At 36.9% G+C, this 23,371-nt stretch overlaps 2 protein-coding genes across 8 annotated transcripts in view; one reads left to right on the top strand and one right to left on the bottom strand.

Annotated features, from left to right (window-relative positions):
• Positions 1-10,438, top strand: part of SGCE (sarcoglycan epsilon) — a 34,259-nt gene extending 23,821 nt beyond the window's left edge. For 4 of the 6 annotated variants that reach the window (XM_069859655.1, XM_069859660.1, XM_069859658.1 and 1 more), the window contains 6 exons: positions 1,338-1,549; positions 2,303-2,329; positions 3,038-3,226; positions 4,838-4,881; positions 5,710-5,744; positions 7,758-10,438. In XM_069859655.1, the coding sequence (XP_069715756.1) occupies positions 1,338-1,549; positions 2,303-2,329; positions 3,038-3,226; positions 4,838-4,881; positions 5,710-5,744; positions 7,758-7,808 (558 nt within the window). In that variant the 3' untranslated portion in view covers positions 7,809-10,438. The remainder of the gene's footprint in view (positions 1-1,337; positions 1,550-2,302; positions 2,330-3,037; positions 3,227-4,837; positions 4,882-5,709; positions 5,745-7,757) is intronic. The other 2 variants (XM_069859657.1, XM_069859656.1) reach the window with 2 other exon arrangements.
• Positions 10,439-11,156: 718 nt separating this feature from the next.
• CASD1 (CAS1 domain containing 1) overlaps positions 11,157-23,371 on the bottom strand; it is a 29,859-nt gene continuing 17,644 nt past the window's right edge. The window contains exons 9-18 of one of the 2 annotated variants that reach the window (XM_069859652.1): positions 22,226-22,651; positions 21,721-21,810; positions 21,037-21,156; positions 20,242-20,398; positions 18,624-18,703; positions 17,670-17,771; positions 16,232-16,372; positions 15,624-15,701; positions 14,642-14,734; positions 11,157-13,579 (exon numbers count right to left, since the gene is read on the bottom strand). In XM_069859652.1, coding sequence (XP_069715753.1) covers positions 13,313-13,579; positions 14,642-14,734; positions 15,624-15,701; positions 16,232-16,372; positions 17,670-17,771; positions 18,624-18,703; positions 20,242-20,398; positions 21,037-21,156; positions 21,721-21,810; positions 22,226-22,651 — 1,554 coding nt within the window. In that variant the 3' untranslated portion in view covers positions 11,157-13,312. The remainder of the gene's footprint in view (positions 13,580-14,641; positions 14,735-15,623; positions 15,702-16,231; positions 16,373-17,669; positions 17,772-18,623; positions 18,704-20,241; positions 20,399-21,036; positions 21,157-21,720; positions 21,811-22,225; positions 22,652-23,371) is intronic. The other variant, XM_069859653.1, reaches the window with a different exon arrangement.

The raw sequence follows: 23,371 nt of genomic DNA, 5'->3' as shown, positions 1-23,371 counted from the left end.
ATGCTGTGTTCTGATAGCTTGTTCTCACACACCATGTATGGGTTTGTCAGTCACATCAATAAGTGCATAGAAATTTCTTGTGCATAGGTTAGGATTTGAGATTCAGCTAAGCAGCCAGGTGGAACTTGGTATACCTAACATAAAAGATACTGTGGAATTAATGAGTGGAAAATACAAAAATTAAGTTTTGTAAAACTGTCTTGCACTTGAGATACGTATATATATGTATACGTATGCATTTGAAGCTCAAGAAAACATTATTTCTAGCATTCCATGAAAACCTGTTCATCCATTGCAGAACTTTTAATACACCTTGACTTAGGAGTTAAAGTGTAAATTAGAAAGAAATGACTATCAGTTGCAGGATTTCTCAATGAACAGTGTCAGGCAAAAGGTCAAGAGTGTAGGAAATATAATTTATTTTCATTAATGATTTGGAGAGAGTTTAAAAACTAACCCTGATGACATTTAAAAGTAGTATCTAACTGAAGTTAACAAGGAAATTAAGGCAGAAAATTGCAAAGTCATGTGGGAAAGGCAGTCAATTCAGTGCAATATGAAAGTCAGTTGCAAAAAAAAATTTCATTTGCAGAAATGTTAGATGAGGACATAAAAAAACCCAAACTACTTGTGAACAGGAATGCAGCCTTCTGGAGATCCTTTGGAATAGGAGGTAGAAAAAAAACCTTGGAATCCTTGGCTCTGATCAACTAAATGCACCTAAATGCAGGGCAGGGGGAGGCAACAGAGCCACCCAGTCCTCAGCAGCTCAGTTTGTGCCTCGTGCTTTTTCTTGGGCACTGGATATGGAGCTCGATAGGAAGGAGGAGGAAGAAAATCTTAGGTATTTCACTCTTCATCTGTACCACCTTCATGCATGAGAGGGCAGTGTTGTTATTTAGGAAGGGTAGGAAGAAATGGATTAATTCACCAATAAGAAATCAGTGTTAAGTAATTTATTTGCAATAAGAATATTTACTGAATTTTTACTCAAATACTATTTGTGTGGTATATCCCTAAAAAGAATTGGTAAAAATCCGTAGTATTTCTGGTAGACACTAAACAAATGAATACATTTTACTATTCCTTATCACAAAACAAAGTAATAAATTTTAATATTCCTTATCACATTGATCAGAAGCTTTTGACAAGATATAAGGTGTTATTGCTGAAAAGAAATGATTGGTTTAAATTGTATAGAATTTGTCAATGTGTTATGTGGATTCTTTTATATGTTATGCGTGGTTAAATACTGCTTATTTTTACATTCTGTTACTTTGTTATATAATTGTTTTTCTTTTTTTTTTTCTTCTTTTTTTTTGTTTTCTGGGTATCAGGTTGACAATACAAAACAAGTTTCCACCTTTCAGGAAGTGATTCGTGGAGAGGGGATCTTGCCTGATGGTGGAGAATACAAGCCACCTTCTGATACACTGAAAAGCAGAGACTATTACTCGGATTTCCTAATTACACTGGCAGTGCCCTCGGCAATAGCACTGGTGCTTTTTCTAATACTTGCCTATATCATGTGCTGCCGACGGGAAGGAGTGTGAGTACTTTAACACACTAATAAGTACTTGTAGATATTTCTAAGATTATAGTGCACAGAAGACTATTTGTTAGAAGAATCCATTCAGTTCATTAAAGACATTTTAAACAGGCCAAAGGATATCTGCTTGAAATATTGAACTGTTTTTCATCTAAGCACATACAATAATTTTTAAGAGAAAGGGTTTAGGGCCATTAGTTGTTCTAGTTGAAAGGGTTAAAAATCTCAACACATGCACTAAACTCCACCTAACCTTCACAGGTGCAGAACCCTTCAAACTGCCCCAAACAAATAAGATACTAATAAAGAGTCATTGGTTCAGGACAATATTAAGTAATTTCTAAAATGCTAGCTTTTATAAAATAAATCTGGTTGAGGAGATGCACTGAATTCAGACATAAAAGCAAAACACATAAAAGGAAAGCAGCAAGTAACGTAATTTCTCCCATTTCTTACGCAAACTACAATTCCATTTTGTCACAGAATTTATTTTAGCCAGAAGCTTGTTCTTTAACTTGCATTTTCATTTCTCTGTGTGCCTGTCTCTGTGTGTGTGTCCATCATCACTATCACATCTCTGTACGTGCGTTCATTGAGGCCTCATCATAAACCCAGTGGCAAATGCTGCCAAGTTGCGTTTAGCAATAACCTTGTCAGCATTTCTACGTCACGTACTATTTTCATCATCAGATAGATTTAATGTTCCAACTATCAATGCTATTATTTAATTCATAAATTTTGTTTTGTTTTTAGGGAAAAGAGAAACATGCAAACACCAGAGTAAGTGTCTTCTTTCCTGTTATTTTTCTTTTACCATTTAATTTTCATTCTCAGTAGCTTGTCATGCTTCATACATGTGTGTCATAATCTTTTTTCATCTTCTCTGATCCATGGTTTAATTCATAAATGTGAAAGCTGCTTTTAAATCAGAGTCTTGGCAAGGATAAAAGAGCAGAATAAAAAGGGTTTGAAATCGATGACTTGTCAATTCAAAATAAAGTAGTGCTGTTAGAAATAGGTATGTTAATATGTCGTTTGTGCTCCTGCTTATTGGACTTCCCAGCCTGTATCTTAAAGGCAGTGGACAGGAGAGCAAATATGCTGGGAGATATCTGGTGCCTGTACTGTGGGGTGATTTAAAATTCATCTATGAGTTTTTATAAACCTACCAAGAGAATCAGGAGTTAACCCAAACTTTTAACTGCAGCAAATAAATGGAACAATAGCCATAAATTGCACAGTCTTGGATCCTACAAAAAATATTTATCCAGACATTAAAATCTAATGGAATAATTTCTAATGGAATAATTACTGCCTTAAAAATGAAATAAATCCTGTCTAAAGGTTGACTGTAATTGCTGCACCACAGAGTCTGTAGTATGCATCAGAGTCCTTGTATCTTTAAGAAAACTAATAATTGTAAAAGGCTATCCATTATGACAAGGGACTTAAAATATGTATTTACTGTTTTATTTCCTTTTGATGTAGCATCCAGCTGGTCCACCACAGTGCTATACAGAAATCAACCAAAGAGCTGCGTGACATGTCTAAAAATAGAGAGATAGCATGGCCTCTTTCAACACTTCCCGTGTTTCACCCAGTGACTGGTGAGATTGTGCCACCCCTTCACACAGACAGCTACGACAATACCAGCATGCCACTGATGCAAACGCAGCAGTAAGTATTCAGATTCCATTTGATGTTTTTAATACTCATCAAGTTGCTGAATTTAACTACAGAATCCACTGCTTGCCATCTGAAATATATTTATTGTGGAGGTATCAGTAAGGGCTCTGTAATGCAAGATTGTTCTGATATTTGCATTACAAGCAGAAAGAAAGGCCCGTTGTAAATTAAATGGCTGGGATTTAGTCTGCAGACTTGGCAAGAAGCTTTGCGTGGAACAGTTACATTTCTACATATTTTGGGGAAAAAGTACTTTTGACAGAGGAATCAATTGAAACTGTTCTATTTTAGACACCCTGCCTCTTAACTGATGTGTTTGGAGTTCTGGTATAAAACTAAACAGTGGGTTAGTGGTAGTTTCATACCAGAAAATCCAGACTCCCTAAGTATTTAGTTACATACGGTTTATGCTTGAGATGTTAACATTGAACAGAAGAGCATATTCCGTTAGATAATAAATACAGATTTGCCAATGAAAATGCTCAGAGCTCTCGGCTCTTTCCATTGTTGTCCGCTTCTCTCCAAAACAGAAACCAGAAAAACATTAATTTCTGTTCCTTAAAGTTCATTTATCAGCAACTTAATGAAACTATCGACTCAGTGCTTTGCACGTGCTCTAATTCAGACAGGTCAGGGATGCTGTAGGAAAAAGGCATTGCTGGGAAGGTTTGGTTGAGGTGTCTGGAGTTCATCAGATCTGAGACGGTGCTCTCTGAAGTGCTTGCCGTTGTTTTTCAGTGCCGTGCTAGGACACTGGCTCCAGTCAGCAGCTCCTCAGCCAGCAGGCCTGCACAGCCCCAGTGATATCGGTCCACAGCCAGCACTAATTTGGCCCTAATTTACATGCGGTTGCCCTGAATTCCCTGTATAATGTAGATAAGTTCTATAAGAGTGTTTTCTTCTCCCGGTCGCAAAGCTAAATTCTCCAGAAAGTACAGCTGTATAAATTGCCCCTTGTACAACTACTGCAAAGCACTCTACCTTGTATTTTACAGTTTCTTCTCTATTCAGAATAGCTTTTTTTTCATGACTGTTGTGTCAAAGCCTGTATCAAACGCTTTCTTGTGTTGTACAAAGAGTATTTATCCACTTCACCTACATGCCAACCCCTAATTCCTTTCTCTAAAAACAACCTTAAAATATGGTACCTGTGAAAATACACTTAAGCAGGTCGCAAAAATGTAACTTTGCCTTGATAAATGAAGTGATCTGATGTGTAAAACTAGTTGAGCATTCGTTCATTCCACCGTCAGTAATTAAGTTGCAAAAACTTGTCAGCTTTTCTGTGTTCCTCACTTATGGAAACTTTGCATAACATCAGAAGCCTGCGGTGACTCCCATTACCTCTGGCATTTCACCACGCTTGAGCTTTTGAACCTAGGTGACAAGTGAAATCATAGGAACTACCCTTTAACACTTGTTTTCTTTCTGTCATTGACTTGGCTAACCTTTTGACAAAGGTATCTGACAATTTATATTTGCATAACAAAAATGGATTATTGCTTCAAAAACAAAAACTGAATTTTAAGTACTGAATTTTCATGCATAATATATTTCAGACTTTTTATGGGAACATTAAAGTTATTAAATTATTTTTTATAGGAACCTGCCACATCAGACTCAGATCCCACAGCAGCAGAGTGCAGGTCAGTACTGAGAAAATTTGGTAGCTATTAGGTGAGCAGTGTGGAGGAATCACTAGTGAAAACACGTATGTCTATGAACAGGGGAAACCGTTTTCAAATATAGTAAAGTACTACAGCATTGTCATTCCAGAATTATTTTTATACATCAGTGGAAAATATGGAATGGGATTGGTTGAACAGGTAGGAGAGATGCTACGTCAGGACTCAGCATAAGACACTGGAATCTGGTGCAGCGAAGTTAGAAATGGCCTTGTAGAAATAATTTACAACACGAAGCTACAGCCAGATTTCCCAAATGTGGTTTCACTCCTCAGGTTCTCTAAAACTTGATAGGAAATAAAAATTTCTAATTCCCATCAATATTCATTAAGATCTGATGAAGTAGCTCTTTATTGCTGTTACTAGAAAGCTGATTTTGGGGACTCTGCAGTGAGGCAAATATCCATGCTGCTGGTTTCCCTTTTATTTGTATCACTTCTACATCATTTTCACAAATGATAATGTACTGATGAGGTTGTGAGCGATTACATCAGAGTATCAACTAAGGCTGATTGTTCTCTCCAGTTAGTGTAGTGGGTCTGAGAAGAAGCTACAGCCGTAGCTGTGTGAAAGGCGGTAAGGATCATACAAGGAAAACGTAGAGGCCAAAGTGTAATTTTTGACTATTCAAAGAGGTACTTAGGCAGAACTCCAGATTTATACGTATTGAACATGATATGGGAATTACAGCTCCAAGAGGAAGACTTGTTTTAACATAGGAGTTACATAAGCAACTCTTTCTTTTCATTCAAACTCCTTCTTCTTCATTACTGCTTTCGGGGATTAAAGGAGAATTTCGTATGACAACATTTCAAAGATTTGAGGCAAGTATATAATAGATGCTTCTGCCCGTGTGTTTTTTTTTGTTATAGGGAAATTAAAAACACATTTATGAAAAAAGAACCTGACTGCAGTTCTGCTCTCTTGGCTACCTGTGTGCTTTATTACACATAACCTGGAAACAGCAGATGACCCTGGCAATACCCCAAAGAGCCTCCAGTGCTGGTTTGGGTTATTTCATGTAGCTCTTAATGCTTGCTACTTCAGGCATTTAGAAGGCAGAATAAAAACGTCACACAGTTCAGCTCTCTTATGATGGTTTTGTTAGAAGAATTCCAGCCTGTCTTGCAGTAAAAAGATGAGAACACACCTGGCTGTTCTGTATTCTGAGAGCAGTGAGAAGTTTTTAAAAAGGTATGAAAGAGAAGCTGGAAGGAGTTTGTTGCTTGCAAGTGAAGAACTGCCATAAAAACAGATCTTCAAAATTGTCTGGTGCCTGTATTTTCGGTAGTAGGTTATTTTGGTAGGACCTGAAGGGGCTACAGGAAAGCTGGGGAGGGATTGTTTACAAAGGCTTATAGTGATAAGCCTAGGGGCAATGCGTATAAACTGGAGAGGGGCAGATCTAGACTAGACGTAAAGAGGAATTTCTTCACCATGAGGGTGGTGAGGCCCTGGCACAGGTTGCCCAGGGAAACTGTGGCTGCCCCATCCCTGGAGGTGTTCAAGGCCAGGTTGGATGGGGCCTTGGGCAGCCAGGTCTGGGGGGAGATGTCCCTGCCCATGGCAGGGCGGTTGGAACTGGGTGGGCTTTAAGGTTCCTTCCAACCCAAACTATTCCATGATTCTATGATACACCTCTTCTTTCATATTCATCACCAACTGTGCCTGTGACAAGCTCTCAGAAATTGGGGGGGAGAAGGAAAATGTTTTGGGTAGATGTTTCCTCATCTTCTCTTAGGTGACAATGATACCCTCTTTCATAATTCAGTCATGCAGATGACACTGCAAGTACTTCTGTGCTATGATGGCGTGTGCCTCTTGCAGTCTATCTTCTGAAGGATATCTATGATGCATGTTGTCAGAAGATTAGATTTTTTTAGAATGGTACAGTTTAAAACAAAATTCAGGAGCTCCTAAGACTTTTGTTATTGCATCAGACCAAATGTAGCAATGAATTGTAATGAGCTGTTCAAAAAAGAAATTTAGAGAACTAAAACAGTTAAGACCAGAAGTATTATAGAACTAGGCATTAATTGTTTTAACCTTCTCCCTTCCCTACAGAGAGAATTCCCAGTAATATACTCAGGATTATTACCACAGTCAGCACCACAAATATGAATATATTTCTATTTTAAAGCTTCAGTAGACCATATTTAATAATTTGAAGAGCAGACCACGTCTAATAACCACTGTCCTCTACAGGAACTATCTGCATCCCCAATAAGAAGCATTTTTTTTATCCTTATATAAAAAAACAGATTTAACAGCTGACATAATGCTCAGCTATTTCACAAAGTTAAAACATAATTGGGAAGGAATTGTATAAAAGGCAACAACTGACATCTTACATTTATATTACACTGCTGAAAATTGCTTTTGGTCTCCATTATGAAAAGGCATATTAAGTAAGTTTTATAATTGTCTCGCTGATGATTAGCAAAATTCATGAGGACTGTTTTAAGAAACAGAGATGAAAAAGTTTGTACGATATTCCTGTAATGCAAAAGACTAAGCAGTAAATGTGCACTGGATACAGCATTTTTCATTCTGAGCTTCACAGTCTCCATATGAGGTCTGTTAGGTCTCAGATAGAAAGAGAAATTCCCAGTTAAACAACCTTTTCACAGATCTCTTTTCCCAGAAGAAAGCAAGCAAAGCGTTTTCTCATACATGTTGTCTTTTGGTCCGGGTTGTCCTTGTCCTGTTTTTCCATTGTCGTTGTTGATAAAGGTCTAATAAATACTATTTATGTGCAGTGCTACCGATTAACGCTTCAATATTGTTCAACTGTCATCTGCCACGGATGGATTATATGCATTCTCATCTGCTTGCAGGTAAATGGTATCCCTGAGGAAAGAAAACTAACAGAAGCAATGAATTTGTAATCAAAGCAAGCAGCAAAATGTCTTATTTCTGGATTTGTTCTGATCGACGCATGAGTTTTTCTGGTGTATGTTGTGCATGCCCACAGTCTTACGGTGATTTCAGTGCCAGAAAGTCCAATCACGCCCACGCAACTCATGTACCGTAGCCTTTTGTACTTTGAACGTTTTTGAGAATTTGTAAACACTGATAACTTTTTATATTTGTTACATTCAGAAAATAATCTTTCAAGTATATGTATTAATAAATAGCGAACTTTATTCCATCTTGTGATCTCCTGAAAGTTTTAACAGGAAAATCAAAACTTCAAAATGAGCTCTAGGTTTAAAGGCTTAGGTTTAAAGGCTTTAGCTCACTGGGATGGTACCACTGCCTCGCCTTTGCACATGAAAAGCACTATTGTATAGGCATGAAAACTTCTACAATATGATGAAGCTTAGAAATTCCAGATTTATTAGGCATTCATTTTTAGTAGAGATTATAAAAATATAAGGTTATTTTTGAAAAGGCAAAACCACAAAAGCCTGAAACTATTCCTAGTGAAAATAGGTTTTCTGTTCCTTTACCAGATCTTTAACTTATTTGACAGCTTGTAAGCAATAAAACATTTAAAATCTATCCATTCATTAAGCTGGCTATGTTAGAAGAAACTCTTACAAACTATTGTAGGCAGAAACCAATGTCTGCAAGCAAGCAAGGGTAAATTTTGTTATGGACTGACTTTGAACTCTTTAAAAATATGCTTTAAATTTTTATTTTGTGATATTCCTGATGCCCTGGTAGGGTTTGGATTTTATATCCTCCACATTCTTTTTTCTATTTAGAGCAAAATAAAGTTGTGGGAGTACTACAATAAACTAAGGATTATTCTTTAGTATCTTAAAAAGGAGGTGAGGGAATACCTGCCTGTCTGGGAGGGGGCTGCTTTGAGGCATTTGTGCAGCCAAAAGCTTAATTATATGGACTTTCTACCAGGAACTGCTTTGAGGCTTCCTTAATTTTCTGTAGGTGAGAATTTATCTCCTGACGTTGTTTTGCGCAGTTTAAATGAATTTCTCTGGTGCTGCTTTAAATCTTCAAGTACAGCACAACAGATGATTCCGGGCTCTCTTGCTGGGACCGCTCACACAAACAGTTCTTGCAGTTTTACCTCAAAGACTGTTTGAAGCTGATACATACGGTTTGTCTTTTTGCTCTACTACTTTGTCCTCCCGAAGCTGGATGTTCATCAGAGCAGCGTGTTGTATGCAGAGAGCTGAGCCTGCTTTAAAGAGTAATTCTGAGTAATTTAAGACTGAGGCTAAAAAGAAACTAAAATAAGGCCATTAGAGTTTGTTGGTGTTTGGTTTTTTTTTTTACGACTTTGTTCTTTCAACACAAACCCTTATTTTGTTTGCTTAAACAGTAACGTAATGATGTGTTTTTAGGAGTCGACCTGAATGCAGCACTTCAGCATTGTTAAATTCAGTCCTGAGCTGCTCTCGAGGCAGATTTTGTGCAACGAGTACAAGAACTATTGCTCAATGTATCTGTCTGGTCAGTGCTCAGTACAGCGTATGCACTTTTACACTGCTGAGCCTTAAACGTCAAGAGGTTGCGGGGCTGCCCTCACGGCTAACACTACCCAGAGTATGTGAGCAAATGTGCCTGACCACAGGGCCCTGCTGGTGGCTTTCACATGACCCAAAGCAGCTCAAGCTGCAGTCACCTACGTTGAAAAATGAAGTCAGTTTCTGAAACAGTTTGAATAAAGAGCCCTTCCTCCTGCCTTTCCAAGTGGCCTCCATTACACCTACCTCATCCAAAAGGGACCAAGGAAGCTTGCGTCAGTCCATCTGCTTCCTGGCAGACCCTCCTTTCTTCCAGCAGCTTGGATAGTTATAAGGGAGGAGGGAATTAAAAAAGTGCACAGAGACTTAGAGTAAATGACAAATTTACCGCTCTTATCCAGGATGTGAAAAACTTAAGTACAATCAGCAATTGGTTTCTAACAGCTCTATTAGTTTTCATGACTTTCAAATGTTTGAGCTGTCAGTGCTTTGGAACAGAAATGAATGGAATGGATTTTAAATGGTGGGGTTTAATGCAACAAAAGAGTAAACTTTGTAAATATTCTTGATTTTGGAGCATAATAGTTTCTAATAACTTGACAACAACATGACAATCTATTTGTATTAATATGTAGCAGTGCCAATATATTTAAGATTTCTTAAAATCGTTATATATGTGCATAAAGAATTGGTTTGTACCAGTGGGGGTGGCTCCACCCCTCCTGAAAAGAACCAAATTATGTAGGTGACCTGGGTATTGAGCACACCTGAACTATTTTGGGATTGAAAGCTTCATTCATTTGAGGTAAGTTTAATAAGAAATTATTTATTTTTACTTATTAAAATAATTACTATGGAATGACAGATTTATAAGGCTGGCTAAAGAATCAGTAATAGCTAAAAATGCTGATAGTTAAAGCAGTAAATTCACAGCTTCTTTTAATGGTGTACGATGACAGTATGAACCGATGCTGTATTAATTGATGGGTGCAACCCAGTCGTAATAAACAGCAAGCACTACAGCTGTCTATGTAAATTTACAAAATATAAAGTCTAATAAACAGGAAAGCGTTAAATAGTGATGTTGCTGCCTGGTTATTTTTACATAATGATGCTTGAACAGCTTTGTGTTAGAGTTGTTAATGCCATGTACAGTGATACTAGACTGGAAAGTGCCCAAGGGCCAAGGTGGAGCTGTGCAGGGTTTCTGTTCAGCTGGGGGAGATGCCTGAGCAGATGGAACTGGAGAGGATGGGGGAGTAGTTGCACTGCTTACCAGGTGCCCAATTTAGATGTACTCTTCCCCCCTTACACAAGGAGCTTTGGGGATAGGATCTACCACTCTGCACCCTTTGCTTAAGGAACCCTGTCTCTTTAGTGAGGGACTTAAATACCTAGATTAAAAGCTAAACTCCTTAATCCAAAGAAATGGTAAGGATGGGTTTCTTGATTTTGCCAGACTGAGGAAAAGCCAAGTCAGTTCCTCTGCTTTCATGCACAGCTCTGCCACAGTTTCTAGCTTGTAACCCAGCAGGAAAAAGCATTCGACACCCCTGCTGTGGAGTTCTGCTCCAGTGCCCCCAAGCGCCAGGGGTGGGTGGGGCTGGAAATTCATCAGACTGGGGACAGTGCAATTTACAGCAGAAGAATAATTCTTCTTGCACTGCAGCTGGAATAGTTTGTGTTACAAGTGAATATCTGCCCTTTGTTTGAAGTATTCAGTTATCCCTTGGAGATACTGTAATACTGATCTGTAATTGAAGGTAGGCACGATAGTGAACTGGAGAGCAAACAGCTAGAGTCAAGCCACAAGTTTTTACTCAATTGATGCTGCTCTCATTACAAAAATAAGCATCCACACCACATTTATTTAATGTTTAAATTACTTAATATTTTTACATAACCTGAAAAGAAAATATCCCACATACAGTAACAGTAAACAAGTGCATTATTTCAAACATTAAAAATAAATCTTTTAACCAAATCTGTACAAGAGATAAATAAAATTATATCTACAATACTTAAAAGTTGTGAAAAACAAAGGCATAATTATCCCTCAGACTCACAGTTCCCCATTCCTCTTAATACTGGCACAGATGAGGGTTATAGATCCTGTCCCACGCAAGCGCTCACCTACACCACTTCTTTCAACCATTCAGGTGCACTGACCAAGGTGGTAACTTTCCAAACACTGGAAGTGATGCACGCCGAGAACAAAAAGCTGAAAATCTTTCCAATAGCTTCAAAATAGCTGGCAGACTTAGTAGAACTGCTGAATCTGGGGGAAATTAAGGATTTATTTTTTCTTTTTTTATGATGAATGACTGATCATTCTTTAAAACAAGCTCTTCTCCATCAAAAAGCAAAACTGAAGCCGTTCTTTTCACAATTTTTTTTTGCACTCATTGGCGGCTGCAAGTTTGAATTCAATTTTTTTAACTGAGATAAGATGAAAAACACGTATGTGACAGTACACACAGTACAAACTAGGACACATACTGTTTATAATCATACATAATTGCACATATGCTCAGAAAACAATATTGTGTTCATGGTTTTGACCAACGTGCTAACAAGTAATCAGTAGAAGAATAAAATGAAAGAGCAACTAGAGGTAAACCTATCACTTGAACCAAAACCAGCAACAGCAAAGAAAGATGGTAACTTAAACTGAGCAAGTGGTACATCAATTACCGCTTGTCACTGCCACTCTGAAGGGATGGTTCTTTCTAGTTTACTTTTTATGCTAAATGGTAATTATGGTAATAAGAAAGACGGGCACTGCTAAAAAGGATGGTGAAAAAAGGTTCCACCCAACACCTCCAATCTCATAGCATTTGTAATTCTGAGACTGCACCGTCTGCATGCAACAAGATCAACTCAATCCCTCCTCCTTGTGATATAAACGTATCAACCTGCATCTTTGACTCACATCCTTTCAAATGGCAATGTTCTTACAGGGTAGAATATGGCACTGCTTCCCTGATGAGACCACCTACAGAGAGAGGTTCCTAGATCACTGTCCCCGTCTTCTGCTTCTTTAGGATCTGATGGAGTGGATCTGATGGGATTTCATCTGACTGGAAAAGGCCGGGGGTCTTCCAAAAATTCTCAATCTTGTGCCTAGTCTCTGAAAAGTATTCATCTGTTTGTTCACTAGGATTGTATGGGTACTGCACACACATACATGAATTAGTCGAAAACTTAGGAAAAACCAAACAATTTTAGGAGGGGAAAAAAATAAAATTTTCCTTGTAACAAAAACTTCACCTCAGAATTCACCACACCGGCTGAAAACATCTTAAATTTTGTGAAAAAAAATCCATAAAACATTATGTAAACTTGTATATAATTTTAAGTCACTGAACTGGTGATGACACTTATTTCCATGTATAAAGGGTTTCATATAACAAACACTATCTCCACCCAAAATACTAATTTCTGAACAAAAAATTACCATTTTGTTCAGAAAAATGCCCTGGTTAACCAGTACTTGATGATTCATATTAGCTAAAGGTGACCATTAACGAAGCCAACAAAGTGTTTTGTTCCTTGATTACAGCATTTTGTTCCTTGATTACAGCATGTGTTACGTGTAGGTGATACTTAGCAATGTCCACTCTTCATTCAAGTGACCTAAAGTAAAGCTAATTCCACGATATGCACATGATATTGCTAAACCATTTACCTTCACTTCTTCATGTCAGGTTTAAACAGATATGTAAACAGGAACGTGTATCCAGTAGAAAAAACTCATTTTCACATGCAAGTCTGTACAGTGCATTCTTGTTTTTCAGATACTTTGAGAAGGCCGTTTCCACACAAAATATGTACATTTGCACTATATACATTTTCCACACACTTAATTTAAATGTTTCCTTGTACATCCAGTTGAGAATTTTTGTTCAGGCAGACACAAAGTGAACCTGAAGAAAGTTTCCAAGAATCTTTTCAAGTTAATGCCTTGACTGATCTTGCACTGCTGCGAAGACGAGCAGTCCAGAAAAAAATCCAGCTATGCATAGCAACCTTTTCAGCAGAGTTGAGTTATCTTTAGGAACCACAATTTGTGCTAGATCATTAGTGATCTGAGAAATTTCATGTGCCACACACACAAATATAAAAGTGCTGACAAGAATATTGAACATTGGATATCCAGGAATAAGCACCAAGATCCCCTTTGTGTCTGCTGCCAGCCAAATATGGTATTGGCAAATGAAAAGCTAGAAGAAAAAAAGAGTGCATTTATTAATACTTACATGAAAACATAATTATTACTATTGCATCAACTGACACACTGTACTTCTGCTTAAGTCACGCATTTGTGATTAAATAACATACTTTCAGAAGCTGCCTTCCACGTGTATTTGCTATAAGACAAACCCATTGGTCTGTTACAGAACACAGTCAAATAGATTTGCTTAGACCCTAACCACACATGGCACAGGAGTGCATCGTTCATGTCATGTCAGAAACGAGGTCCACTCAGTCACTGTCTCTCTGGTGAGGGACTGAACTAACCTGCCTGCAAATAAAGATAAAGCTTTAACTGCCAATGAATGCAAAGGTGCCTGGAGTTGCACTCTAATCAGAAACCACTTTAACCAGCACGTTCATCAGGAGTCAGAACAGGAAAAATGTGTTCCCTTAAAAAAAAAATCCAAAATCACATACTACATATACATTGTGCTACAATGAGTTTCTCCTTTAAGTTCCTTTCCCTTTTTTAAAATATAGTGGAGTAATACAATAAAACTGAACATTTATTATTACTAGACAGCAACTATAATGGAAAGCAAGAGAATTCCTACTGTTTCAAAGTCTATGCTCAGAGGAAGAAGAGAATATTTGCACTAAGAAGGGTTTTGTTTGTAAAGTTACATTTGTTTAAAAATGCAGGGAAGCCTTCTGGGGCAAGCACATTTATAAATGTATTTATAGGAGGCAGTACAATTCATGCTGATTCTTCAACCAGCTAAAGTTTTTATCTTCTAACGGCAAAGGTACCACAGCTTACTCCAGCATTAAATCCACACTCTCACAATGCTAAACTCCCCCCTCAAAACAGCATGAGAAAGAAGTTTGCTACTGTGAGACTGCTACTTCAGCTGTGATTTTTAAGTGTAAATGGAAGCTACAGTGCAAAAAGAGGTCAAACACAACAGCACAGTATTAAATAAGACAATAAATATTTTCAGTATTAACGTGTTATACTACAATTAGATATTAAAATCACTTTATATTTCTAAGTTTCAATTCACTGCACTTCTGATCATTCTGCTTACCTCCAGAGAAATTTTGCCAAACCAGGCAAAGAACGAGCTATACACAGATCGCACGTATCCAGGAATGTTCCTGATGAGGATGAAAGCTAATATCTTCAAAAAAAAAAGTTTAAAAAGAAAGTGACTGTGGATGACAAGCCAACTGCACACACACAAAAAAGGTTTATCATTTTCACTGTCTAAACAGAAGTGCATCATACATTAGATTTTCTTTAAAATCTAATAATGTATAAACAAAACAAAAATCCATGCAGTCTGTACTTAACAAAATAGGTCTTGAAACTGCAAATCTCTTACATGCATTATTATAGCACAGCAAATCACATTTACATTTGCAGTAGAATTGTAGCCTTGGTGTTGACAGAAGTTACCATACACTTACTAAGCACAGTCACAACACATTATATTGTGCCAGCCTAAAATGAAAGTGGCCACAAAGCTGAGCTAATCCTCAGTTTTTAAACAGAAGGTGTCAAGATGGACAAATTAATATTAAAAAATTAAGTCACACATGCTGTTCTTCAAGAGAGCAGGAAAAGCTATTAAAAAAAGGAGACTGGGAGGGAACACAATCAGAAAGCTGGGGGAATGTGGGACAGGGGACACAGTAAGAGGAAAACCTAAATTTCAGAAAAACATAGATATCCCTGTAGCCTACCTCTTCTCTGCCTAAAAGTGACTACAGGGTCCCACAGGTTGCCTCCTACACTAACTCCTCCCAAACACTCACACTTCCCTAAAGCTTTCTTCTTTTCCACTACTATGCAATTAGTCAAAACTTGGGTTTGGACTTAAAACACTGCATATGAAACCTACACTAAAGACATCAGGGCAATATCAAAAGCATAATCGTAGCATGTGATTTCAGTGCTTAAAGGCAATTAAAAATAGCAAGCAATGCAGCTGAACCCCTTTTCACTCTCACATGAGAATGAATCTCAATATCTGACACTGTAAGGAAAAGGACTATAATTATAATTACCTGTACCACAGAAACAGAAGGATGCAGTTCATTGCACTCTGTCTTGTTTTTACAGCTACTAGCCCAAATAGAGTAGGTCTAAAAGACATAAAAATCAGTCCGTGTAGGAAGTGTAAGTAAAATTTAAAAATAAAGCAAGATGTAAGCTATTTCAATGTGCTTCAGCAGTAGTTGGTTCACTAAGATGTGTGACAGTAATAGACAAAAAACATACTGTGCTTAGTTGTGTGTTTCCCTCAAATTCTTTTTTGCAAGTGATGAATACCGTTCTTATTCATACCCTAAGATAAAACCATACCACTGACAATTTTTTCAACACAAACAGACAAGCAATCACAAGTGGAGATAAGAGTTACATTATCCACCATATTATGTTTATGATCCAATCTTCTTACAACCTTTAAATGAACTGAAAGAGCAATGATGTTTTCATCTACAATTGACTGAAAGGAAAAATATTTTAGTGGTACTTAGTGCATAAAAACACAGCTGAAGTATCTTCAGATCAAGATTTGATTTCTTAAATCAATAAATTTTCTGAACAGGAACTTCAGAAAACTTATTCTTTAGAAATTAATCTGATTATACTAGGTATGCTAGGTACGTACCAAAAAGGCCACAACTGAAATAACTAATAAAATATTTGAAACTCTGCTGGAAAAAAGAGGATCTCCCTTTCCTTCTGTTATCATCTGACATTTCTGCAATGCCAGATAAATAAAAGCAAACAGCATCCCATGAAAAACCACCTGTAAAAGACAAAGAGAATGCAATTAATATTTCATTGCTTTTACCAGTAGTTCAGGTACAAACTCTTAACAGAAATGCTATGCGATAGACTATTTGTAATACCAAAACATAAGTGTGAAAAATTCCTTTCCCAGATTTACTGAAGTAAACAAAAATAGGATTTCTACACTAAGTTGTCATAAACTGCAATTTTAACTCAACTCAAAAACTACAAATAAAGTACTCTTACTAATGCTTCACAGAGCATTAAAGACATGACAAGGAAATTTCAAGTTTTCAACTATCTACTATCCCCTGTACCATCTACACTAGCATTGAAAAGGCCTTTCCCTGTGGAAAAAGCATGAACCTCTGGCCTTCTCCCAAGTTGGCAGGTGAAAACATTTAAGAAGCACTAAAAGTGCTTCCCTCTCTTACAGACACAATTCTTCAACAGAGTGTTTTATGATCTCATGCCAAGTTCTCATTAGCTAGCAACATGATGCTGTTTCAGGCCCATGCAGTGCTAGTCTTCTGTATTTATTTCAGGACTTCCTCTTCAGAGGCATCACAGAATACACACTGTTCACAAGCAACAAAGTTCCGAGTCTGAAATATCGCAATACAGTGTGCACTGCTGACGGGAGCAGCCCAGGGCATGACAACTGTGTGCTCTGCACATTTCAATTACTGGAGGATGCTAGAGGGAGAAGTGTGCAAGTGATCCCATTAAGGACAAGGTTAGCAGATAAATGCTCCTGTCTTAGAGACTCCACTTCCCTTACCAAGAAGGGAAAAAGCGAACAACAACAAAAAGACCCCACACTGTAGGGTCAGTAACTGGAATGAAAGCACTTTCTCACTGGAAAACCATTTAAAAATACAAGCAAGAAGTCTGGTTTGGACATCAACACCCTGATTTCAAAGTGTTTTTAAAAAAATATTGCTTTAATTGATACTTTAATTGAAAAAATATTAGCAAGAAAAACACCTCAACGATTTGCCTCGTATTTCAATAGTCCAATGCTACAGGTGTTAGATTTTTGCAGTAAAATTTTTGAGAAAAGACAAATCCACATCACTTTATGAATTCATTTTTTAGAAACAAACTAAGTAGGATCCAGCAGCAAATAAATCAATAAGCAAGCCTTTGACAGACATCTGCAGAAGTAAAGCGGATGCAGCTTAGTCATCTATTAAACAATCCCCTGGGACAAACTCTTGCTTTCTCTGGAGTAAAGGAAAACAACCCTCCTGTCCTCCAAAAAAAAAAAAATACTTAAAAGACCAATATAAGTTTATGCAAATGTTACATACATAGCGATCCAACTTCCACCTAAACCACCATTCATAGACATTTCCATTCAGTTCAAAACACTTAGACAGTGGCCAAAAAGAAAATATCTTCTCAAATGCGCCCTGTAAAAAAAATAAACATGGCAAAAGCACTGATCATTAATTCAATAATGTTTACTAAAGTTAAATTGATATGCTGTCTTTTACTTCTACTGCATCCCTATTTCACTAGCTATGTGGCATTATCAAAAAAAAAATAGGCTTCCTCTGAAGGTGTTCCCCCTAAAAAGAAAAAAAACCAAAAACCAGTTCTTCAGATGACAGAAGGTTTCAGTTTTGCTTCCCCTAAAGGTACGGGCATTCCTTTCACTTTGTACTGCAGGCTTAAAGGCAGAGATCCACTGATGTATTTGGATAACGTATCTACAGAAGACTACAGTTCAACAGGCTTAAAACCAATGGGGAATTAAAACCACACAACCCCCTTGAGAAATCCAGTGACAAACTCTTCCCTTATGTCTGTCAGCTGTACTTACAGCATGCTCTAAGTCGCTAGTTTAGCATGACAACCAATCTTTTGATAAGGTATCAAAGCCAAGAGCAGGTCTCCAAGAGACACAAGACACAGATCTTCATATCACCGTATGTATCATGACATGCTAGAAAAAACCAGTAACTTTAGGTACATCAAAAAACCCCACACCAAAACCATAGCACAGACCTTTGTACTTAAGACATTCGTATTAGTTTACTGAAAACATGCCAAGCAAGCATTACTAAAAATAAGACATAGAATTGTGGTTTTTCCAGCAATCACACCAATTCAAATATGAAAACAAAATGAAAGGTTCCATTTTTTTTCTTCTGTATTTATGACACAGGAGCAAATCTTACAAGTTACGAGTACATTAAAATGTAGAGACAAGTAATATGCTTTTAGGATCTTAAGAATAAAAATAGTCAAAATTTACAAACCTGAGAATATGACAGAAAATATATACATGTCAGTAAGCAAATCAGTTTCAAGAGTACACCAAAATGCCATAAGCAGTTCCCTGAAGAAGAAATAAATTATCAGGATACTATCATCAGTTTTTCAATAGCAGAATCCAAATTAAATAATTGCCAATTATGTAGTGTAGTTAAGCTTAATAATATACATTCATAAATGTTCAAATATTACCAGCAATATTTTTGTACTATCTACATTTTATGCATTAAATTTTACTTTAAGCAATTAAAACAAACATTCAGAGCAATGAACAACCTATTAATCCTAAATTAAGCCTCACATCTGAACCAGGGACAATATACATACAGAAAGAAGAGAATTTAGGTGTTCAAACAGAAAACACTATTTTAAAGCCCCTGCTTTTCCAAACACATTGCACAGACGCTCCTTATTCTAGGGGAATGTAAATAAACAAAAAACCAAAATGCTCAACAGCTTTTGTCACGTGAAATAAGTAGAGCACATATGATTAAACTCTGGGGTACCATTTGTACTCCAAAGCTTAACTTTGCAGGTCATTAAAGACAAGTCTCTTGTTAAGAAAAGCCTGAGGAACTGCTCCTCAAAGCCATCAACTGATATTCAACTCTACCTAAGACTCAACACTGCAAACAGAGATAATCTCTCTCTGTGTCTCCATATAACCTGGCAGCTGTAAACTGTGACATAAATAAGCGAAAGTTGTCATTTAAAGATTTTCAAGTTTCACAGTACAGTACTGTCCTGAAGTACACAATATGCACTTCTCTATATCTGGAACAGAAGTGCCGTTATAGGAAAAACAAATATTGGAGCCATTTGCCTTCGAGATACCCTGTAAAACTACTCTCTAAGTATATTTTTTGCAGCATCTATTCCTAGCATGCATTTGTTGTATTTCATTGTCATATCTGCAGACTATAAAATCTGGATGTTACTCCATCAAGTAGGGAATGAGTATCAAAAACTCTTAAGATTTTTGTTTTGATTCAGGTGAATGAAATAATAAGCCTTTACCACATGATGGCATCTCTTCAATGAACTGTAATGCATGAAATAAGCTGGGATTTCACTTCGCTTTTTATTTAAAATATCTGTATTACAAGATACACTTCTGAGAGTTCACTTAGATTAATCTAAGATACTAAGAGTACAAACCCCAAGTTTTTATTTGGCAGGATATGGCAGGATTAGTGCTCACGATGGATGAGACATGTTTGCAATGTAGAATGGGAAAGTTTAAACGCTCACTGTTCATGCCATGCCCATCAGTATGCTACAGCAACAATATCAGATAGCATGGACAGTTTTCAGTTTGCATTCAGTAACATTACAACTCTTAAAAAACCATATTTCTGCAGGTCAAAATCTATTAAAAAGTATGCTTACAGTCATATTGGTAGACAGACTTCAGTTATCAGCAGTTACATTTTTCAACTGACACAAAATTAATTTATGAAAAAACATATTTCTGTGAACAGCTGTTTTAAAATAGTCAAAATAGGTTAAAAGAGATTAAGATGTACTAACAACACCGTTTGCTGTACGGTTATCATTTGTGGTACCATGCAAAAAATGAGAAAAAACCCCAAACAATCTCACCATTTGCTTTCTTCTGGACTATCTGGGGCCATATAGCTAAGGTGCCATAAATGATCATAAACCAGACAGTGACTAATGGCACAAAGTAGTAGAATTGGTAAGGTCGGTCCATCACTATGCACAGTACAATGACCAAGAAATTGAGACGAAATAAAACCTGGAAGGCGTCAGATCAGAGAAAACAGAGGACATATTAATAGGGAGGCAAAGCTAAGAGAGACTGAGCACATGTTACTTTGGCACCATATGCAAGTATCTGTGTATTTTATATCTCGGGGAGACCAGATGAGAACATTCACACCACCCTATCTATTCCCAACACTAAATGGAGAAAGGCTGTTCCAGAGGGCAATTCAGAACTTCACAGCTCTTCACGTAAACCTCTTTACTCAACAGTAACTGTAGAATAAATCCAGGAAGATCAAGCAAATAAATTTGTCAATGACCTCCATCTTTACTGGCAGCCAGCCTGCCTGACTCATTACCTACATATTGTTATTTATCGTAAACTTCTACGGCAGTGAAAACTCCATTGCTGTATTTTGGAAAATGTCTGTCTTGATATTTTGAAGTCCACATGCTTACATTTTTTACATTGCAAGTAACACTTATATGCTATATGTTTGTATTAGGTAAACACACTGGTTAAACAGGTCAGATTACATAGAAACAATAACCATTTTTAATGCTCACACCTTGTTCAAAATTCACATTATTTAGGGAGTAGAAATATATTATGGATATTTTGTTATCTGAACAATTTTCTTTATAAAAATGGTAAGTAGATATTCTTACCTGACACACTCTGTATACACCGAAGTCCCCTTTTAGCCAAAAATATGAAAAGTGCCCATAACCTGTTTGGAACAGATACGCAGCAACCAGAACGCGAATGTGCATGTACACAGGCAAAAACTGTTGAGAAAAGTAAAGTACCTTTTATAAATGGCCACATATTGATCTTCCTTTCTTCCCCCCTATTTTATTATTTTTATGCTCTACAATAGAACTTCTTTAACTAAGAAAAGAAACATGCTGCCCTTCTCTGTTTCTTACAAACTCTTTTGTTGCCCAAACCTGAAATGATTTTCTGCTATTTATCACTCTACACTCCCCATATTCTGAAATCAGTTAGGAGAGAGTTAAGAAAGGATCTCTGAAAGCTCACCTTCAGCAGCTTCAAGTTCTGAACATAAAAATGACATGTTGCTAGCAATTAAACTAATGTAATATCCTACATGAAGGAAACAAGTATATTTTTTTCATTAAGTAATGCATAAGATGCTCTTAACAATGAAATCTGCACTTAAATAGAGATGAACTATATCTGCTAATACCATTTTTAAAACTATGGCTACAACAGCATTAGTTATTCATTCTATTCAACCCTAATATGCATTTACGTTATCCTTCTTTTGAAGTAACAAACCCAAATTGCACTCCCACTTAAAGAAAATATATGTAATTCAAATCACTTACAGTGCTTGCTCCAGAGATATGATAAATCAAAATAACAAGTTGCATCCAGCCCTTCCACTCATCAGTCTGTTCTCTATTTAACACTTTAGTCTAATGCAAAACAAAACAAGAGCGTTGCTATTCCAAAAAGTGTAGTGAACATCTACAAAATGACGAGAAAAAGTTCAAAACAATAAACCACTTTATGTGTAAGGAGGTCTCAGCTGTAAAAGGCTTTTATCTAATGGACACAGGTCTACCAGATTTTAGCTCTACACTCTTTTGTACCCGAGCTATGTTCGCTTCAGATTTGACTGAACGACAATGGCTAAAAGCACTCATGCCCATATGTTTTCAAAAAGCTTTTGCATCTAATTCCATGCAAATTTTATATTGCTTGTGAGTGCATTTTTTTGCAGATGAGTTATACAGGGTTTGAAAATTTACCTTTCAATATTTAGCAATGTGTTATTTACACTCAAACTTAGAAACAGTGTTATAAATAGGATGTCAACATGATCATTACCTCTTTGGTATTTTCGGTAAAAAATACCCCCAAAACCAAGACATAGATGATTGGAATGAAGAAAGATGAATGTGTGTAAAATTTATTTTCCTTCATGAAAAGATTTGCTCTGTCACATAGATAAAAATAAGTCATGATTAGACCCAGTTTGCAGAAGGAGTGTAAGAGCATCTCTAAAGTAGAAATGTTAGGAGTGCTGATGGCAGGTTTCTTCTCCTCTCCACTTTCCAAATCAGTGCATGATTTGTTCTTCCGATAATTATTCCGATGAATTAAACTGATAATTAAATATCCAATAATGGACAAAGTAAAGAAACAGAAAGCTAACTTCTGTATTAGAGTGAGAGGAGGCTGAGGCTGGCAGCAGGAGCCATCAATGGGCTTCATTATCTTATTGCAGTAGACATTCATCAGAATCATCGCATTCTGTCAAAGAAATAGGCAGTTTGGTTAATTAATCTCTAATAAAAAAGTTAACATTTTCATTGTAAGTGATTTTCTTCTAGATCATGCACTGACATAAAACAAGCAATTCTCCCTTATCATCACACAAATTAAATTTCACAGTGCCACCATATACCCAACTGCATTCAACAGTACAGTCAACACATCTCTTCCAAACAGGAAATCTGTGAGCTTCTGGAGGTACAGAAAGAGCTAATCGTTACAACAGAAAGGTTCTCTCTACTGGCTGTAAAAGGAACTGTAAAGAGCTAAATGGACTTTATACACAAAACAGCTCACAAACCTAGGTCCTAAAGGGGCACTAAAAGTAATGAAAGCCTCTAAATCATGCCAGTGAGACTGAAACCTGTGCTGAAATAATATTTAGTTCATCCATTACTTGAAAACAACTGAAACCTGCAAAAGAGTGGAACTAAAAGTGGTATGGAGGGAGAGCTCAGTCACAAGAAGGGCAGACTGACAAAGCTCAAAGAGGCTCACTGCATGCGTGTCTGTGTATATATATATCAGTATGAAAGATAAAATAAGAAATAAAATCAGTGGCACTCCATGCAACCAGGAAGGTGTATATTGTGTGTTTTATTATCCTTTTCATACTCCTTATGAAGCAAAATTACATGGGCACATAGGGTAAAATCCAAGACTTGTTTCTTAGCACTGCTTTACAAATCATTATCACTC

The sequence above is a fragment of the Phaenicophaeus curvirostris genome, chromosome 6 (assembly GCF_032191515.1).
Source record: "Phaenicophaeus curvirostris isolate KB17595 chromosome 6, BPBGC_Pcur_1.0, whole genome shotgun sequence".
Lineage (NCBI taxonomy): Eukaryota > Metazoa > Chordata > Aves > Cuculiformes > Cuculidae > Phaenicophaeus > Phaenicophaeus curvirostris.
This window is presented reverse-complemented; position numbering and strand designations above follow the sequence as displayed.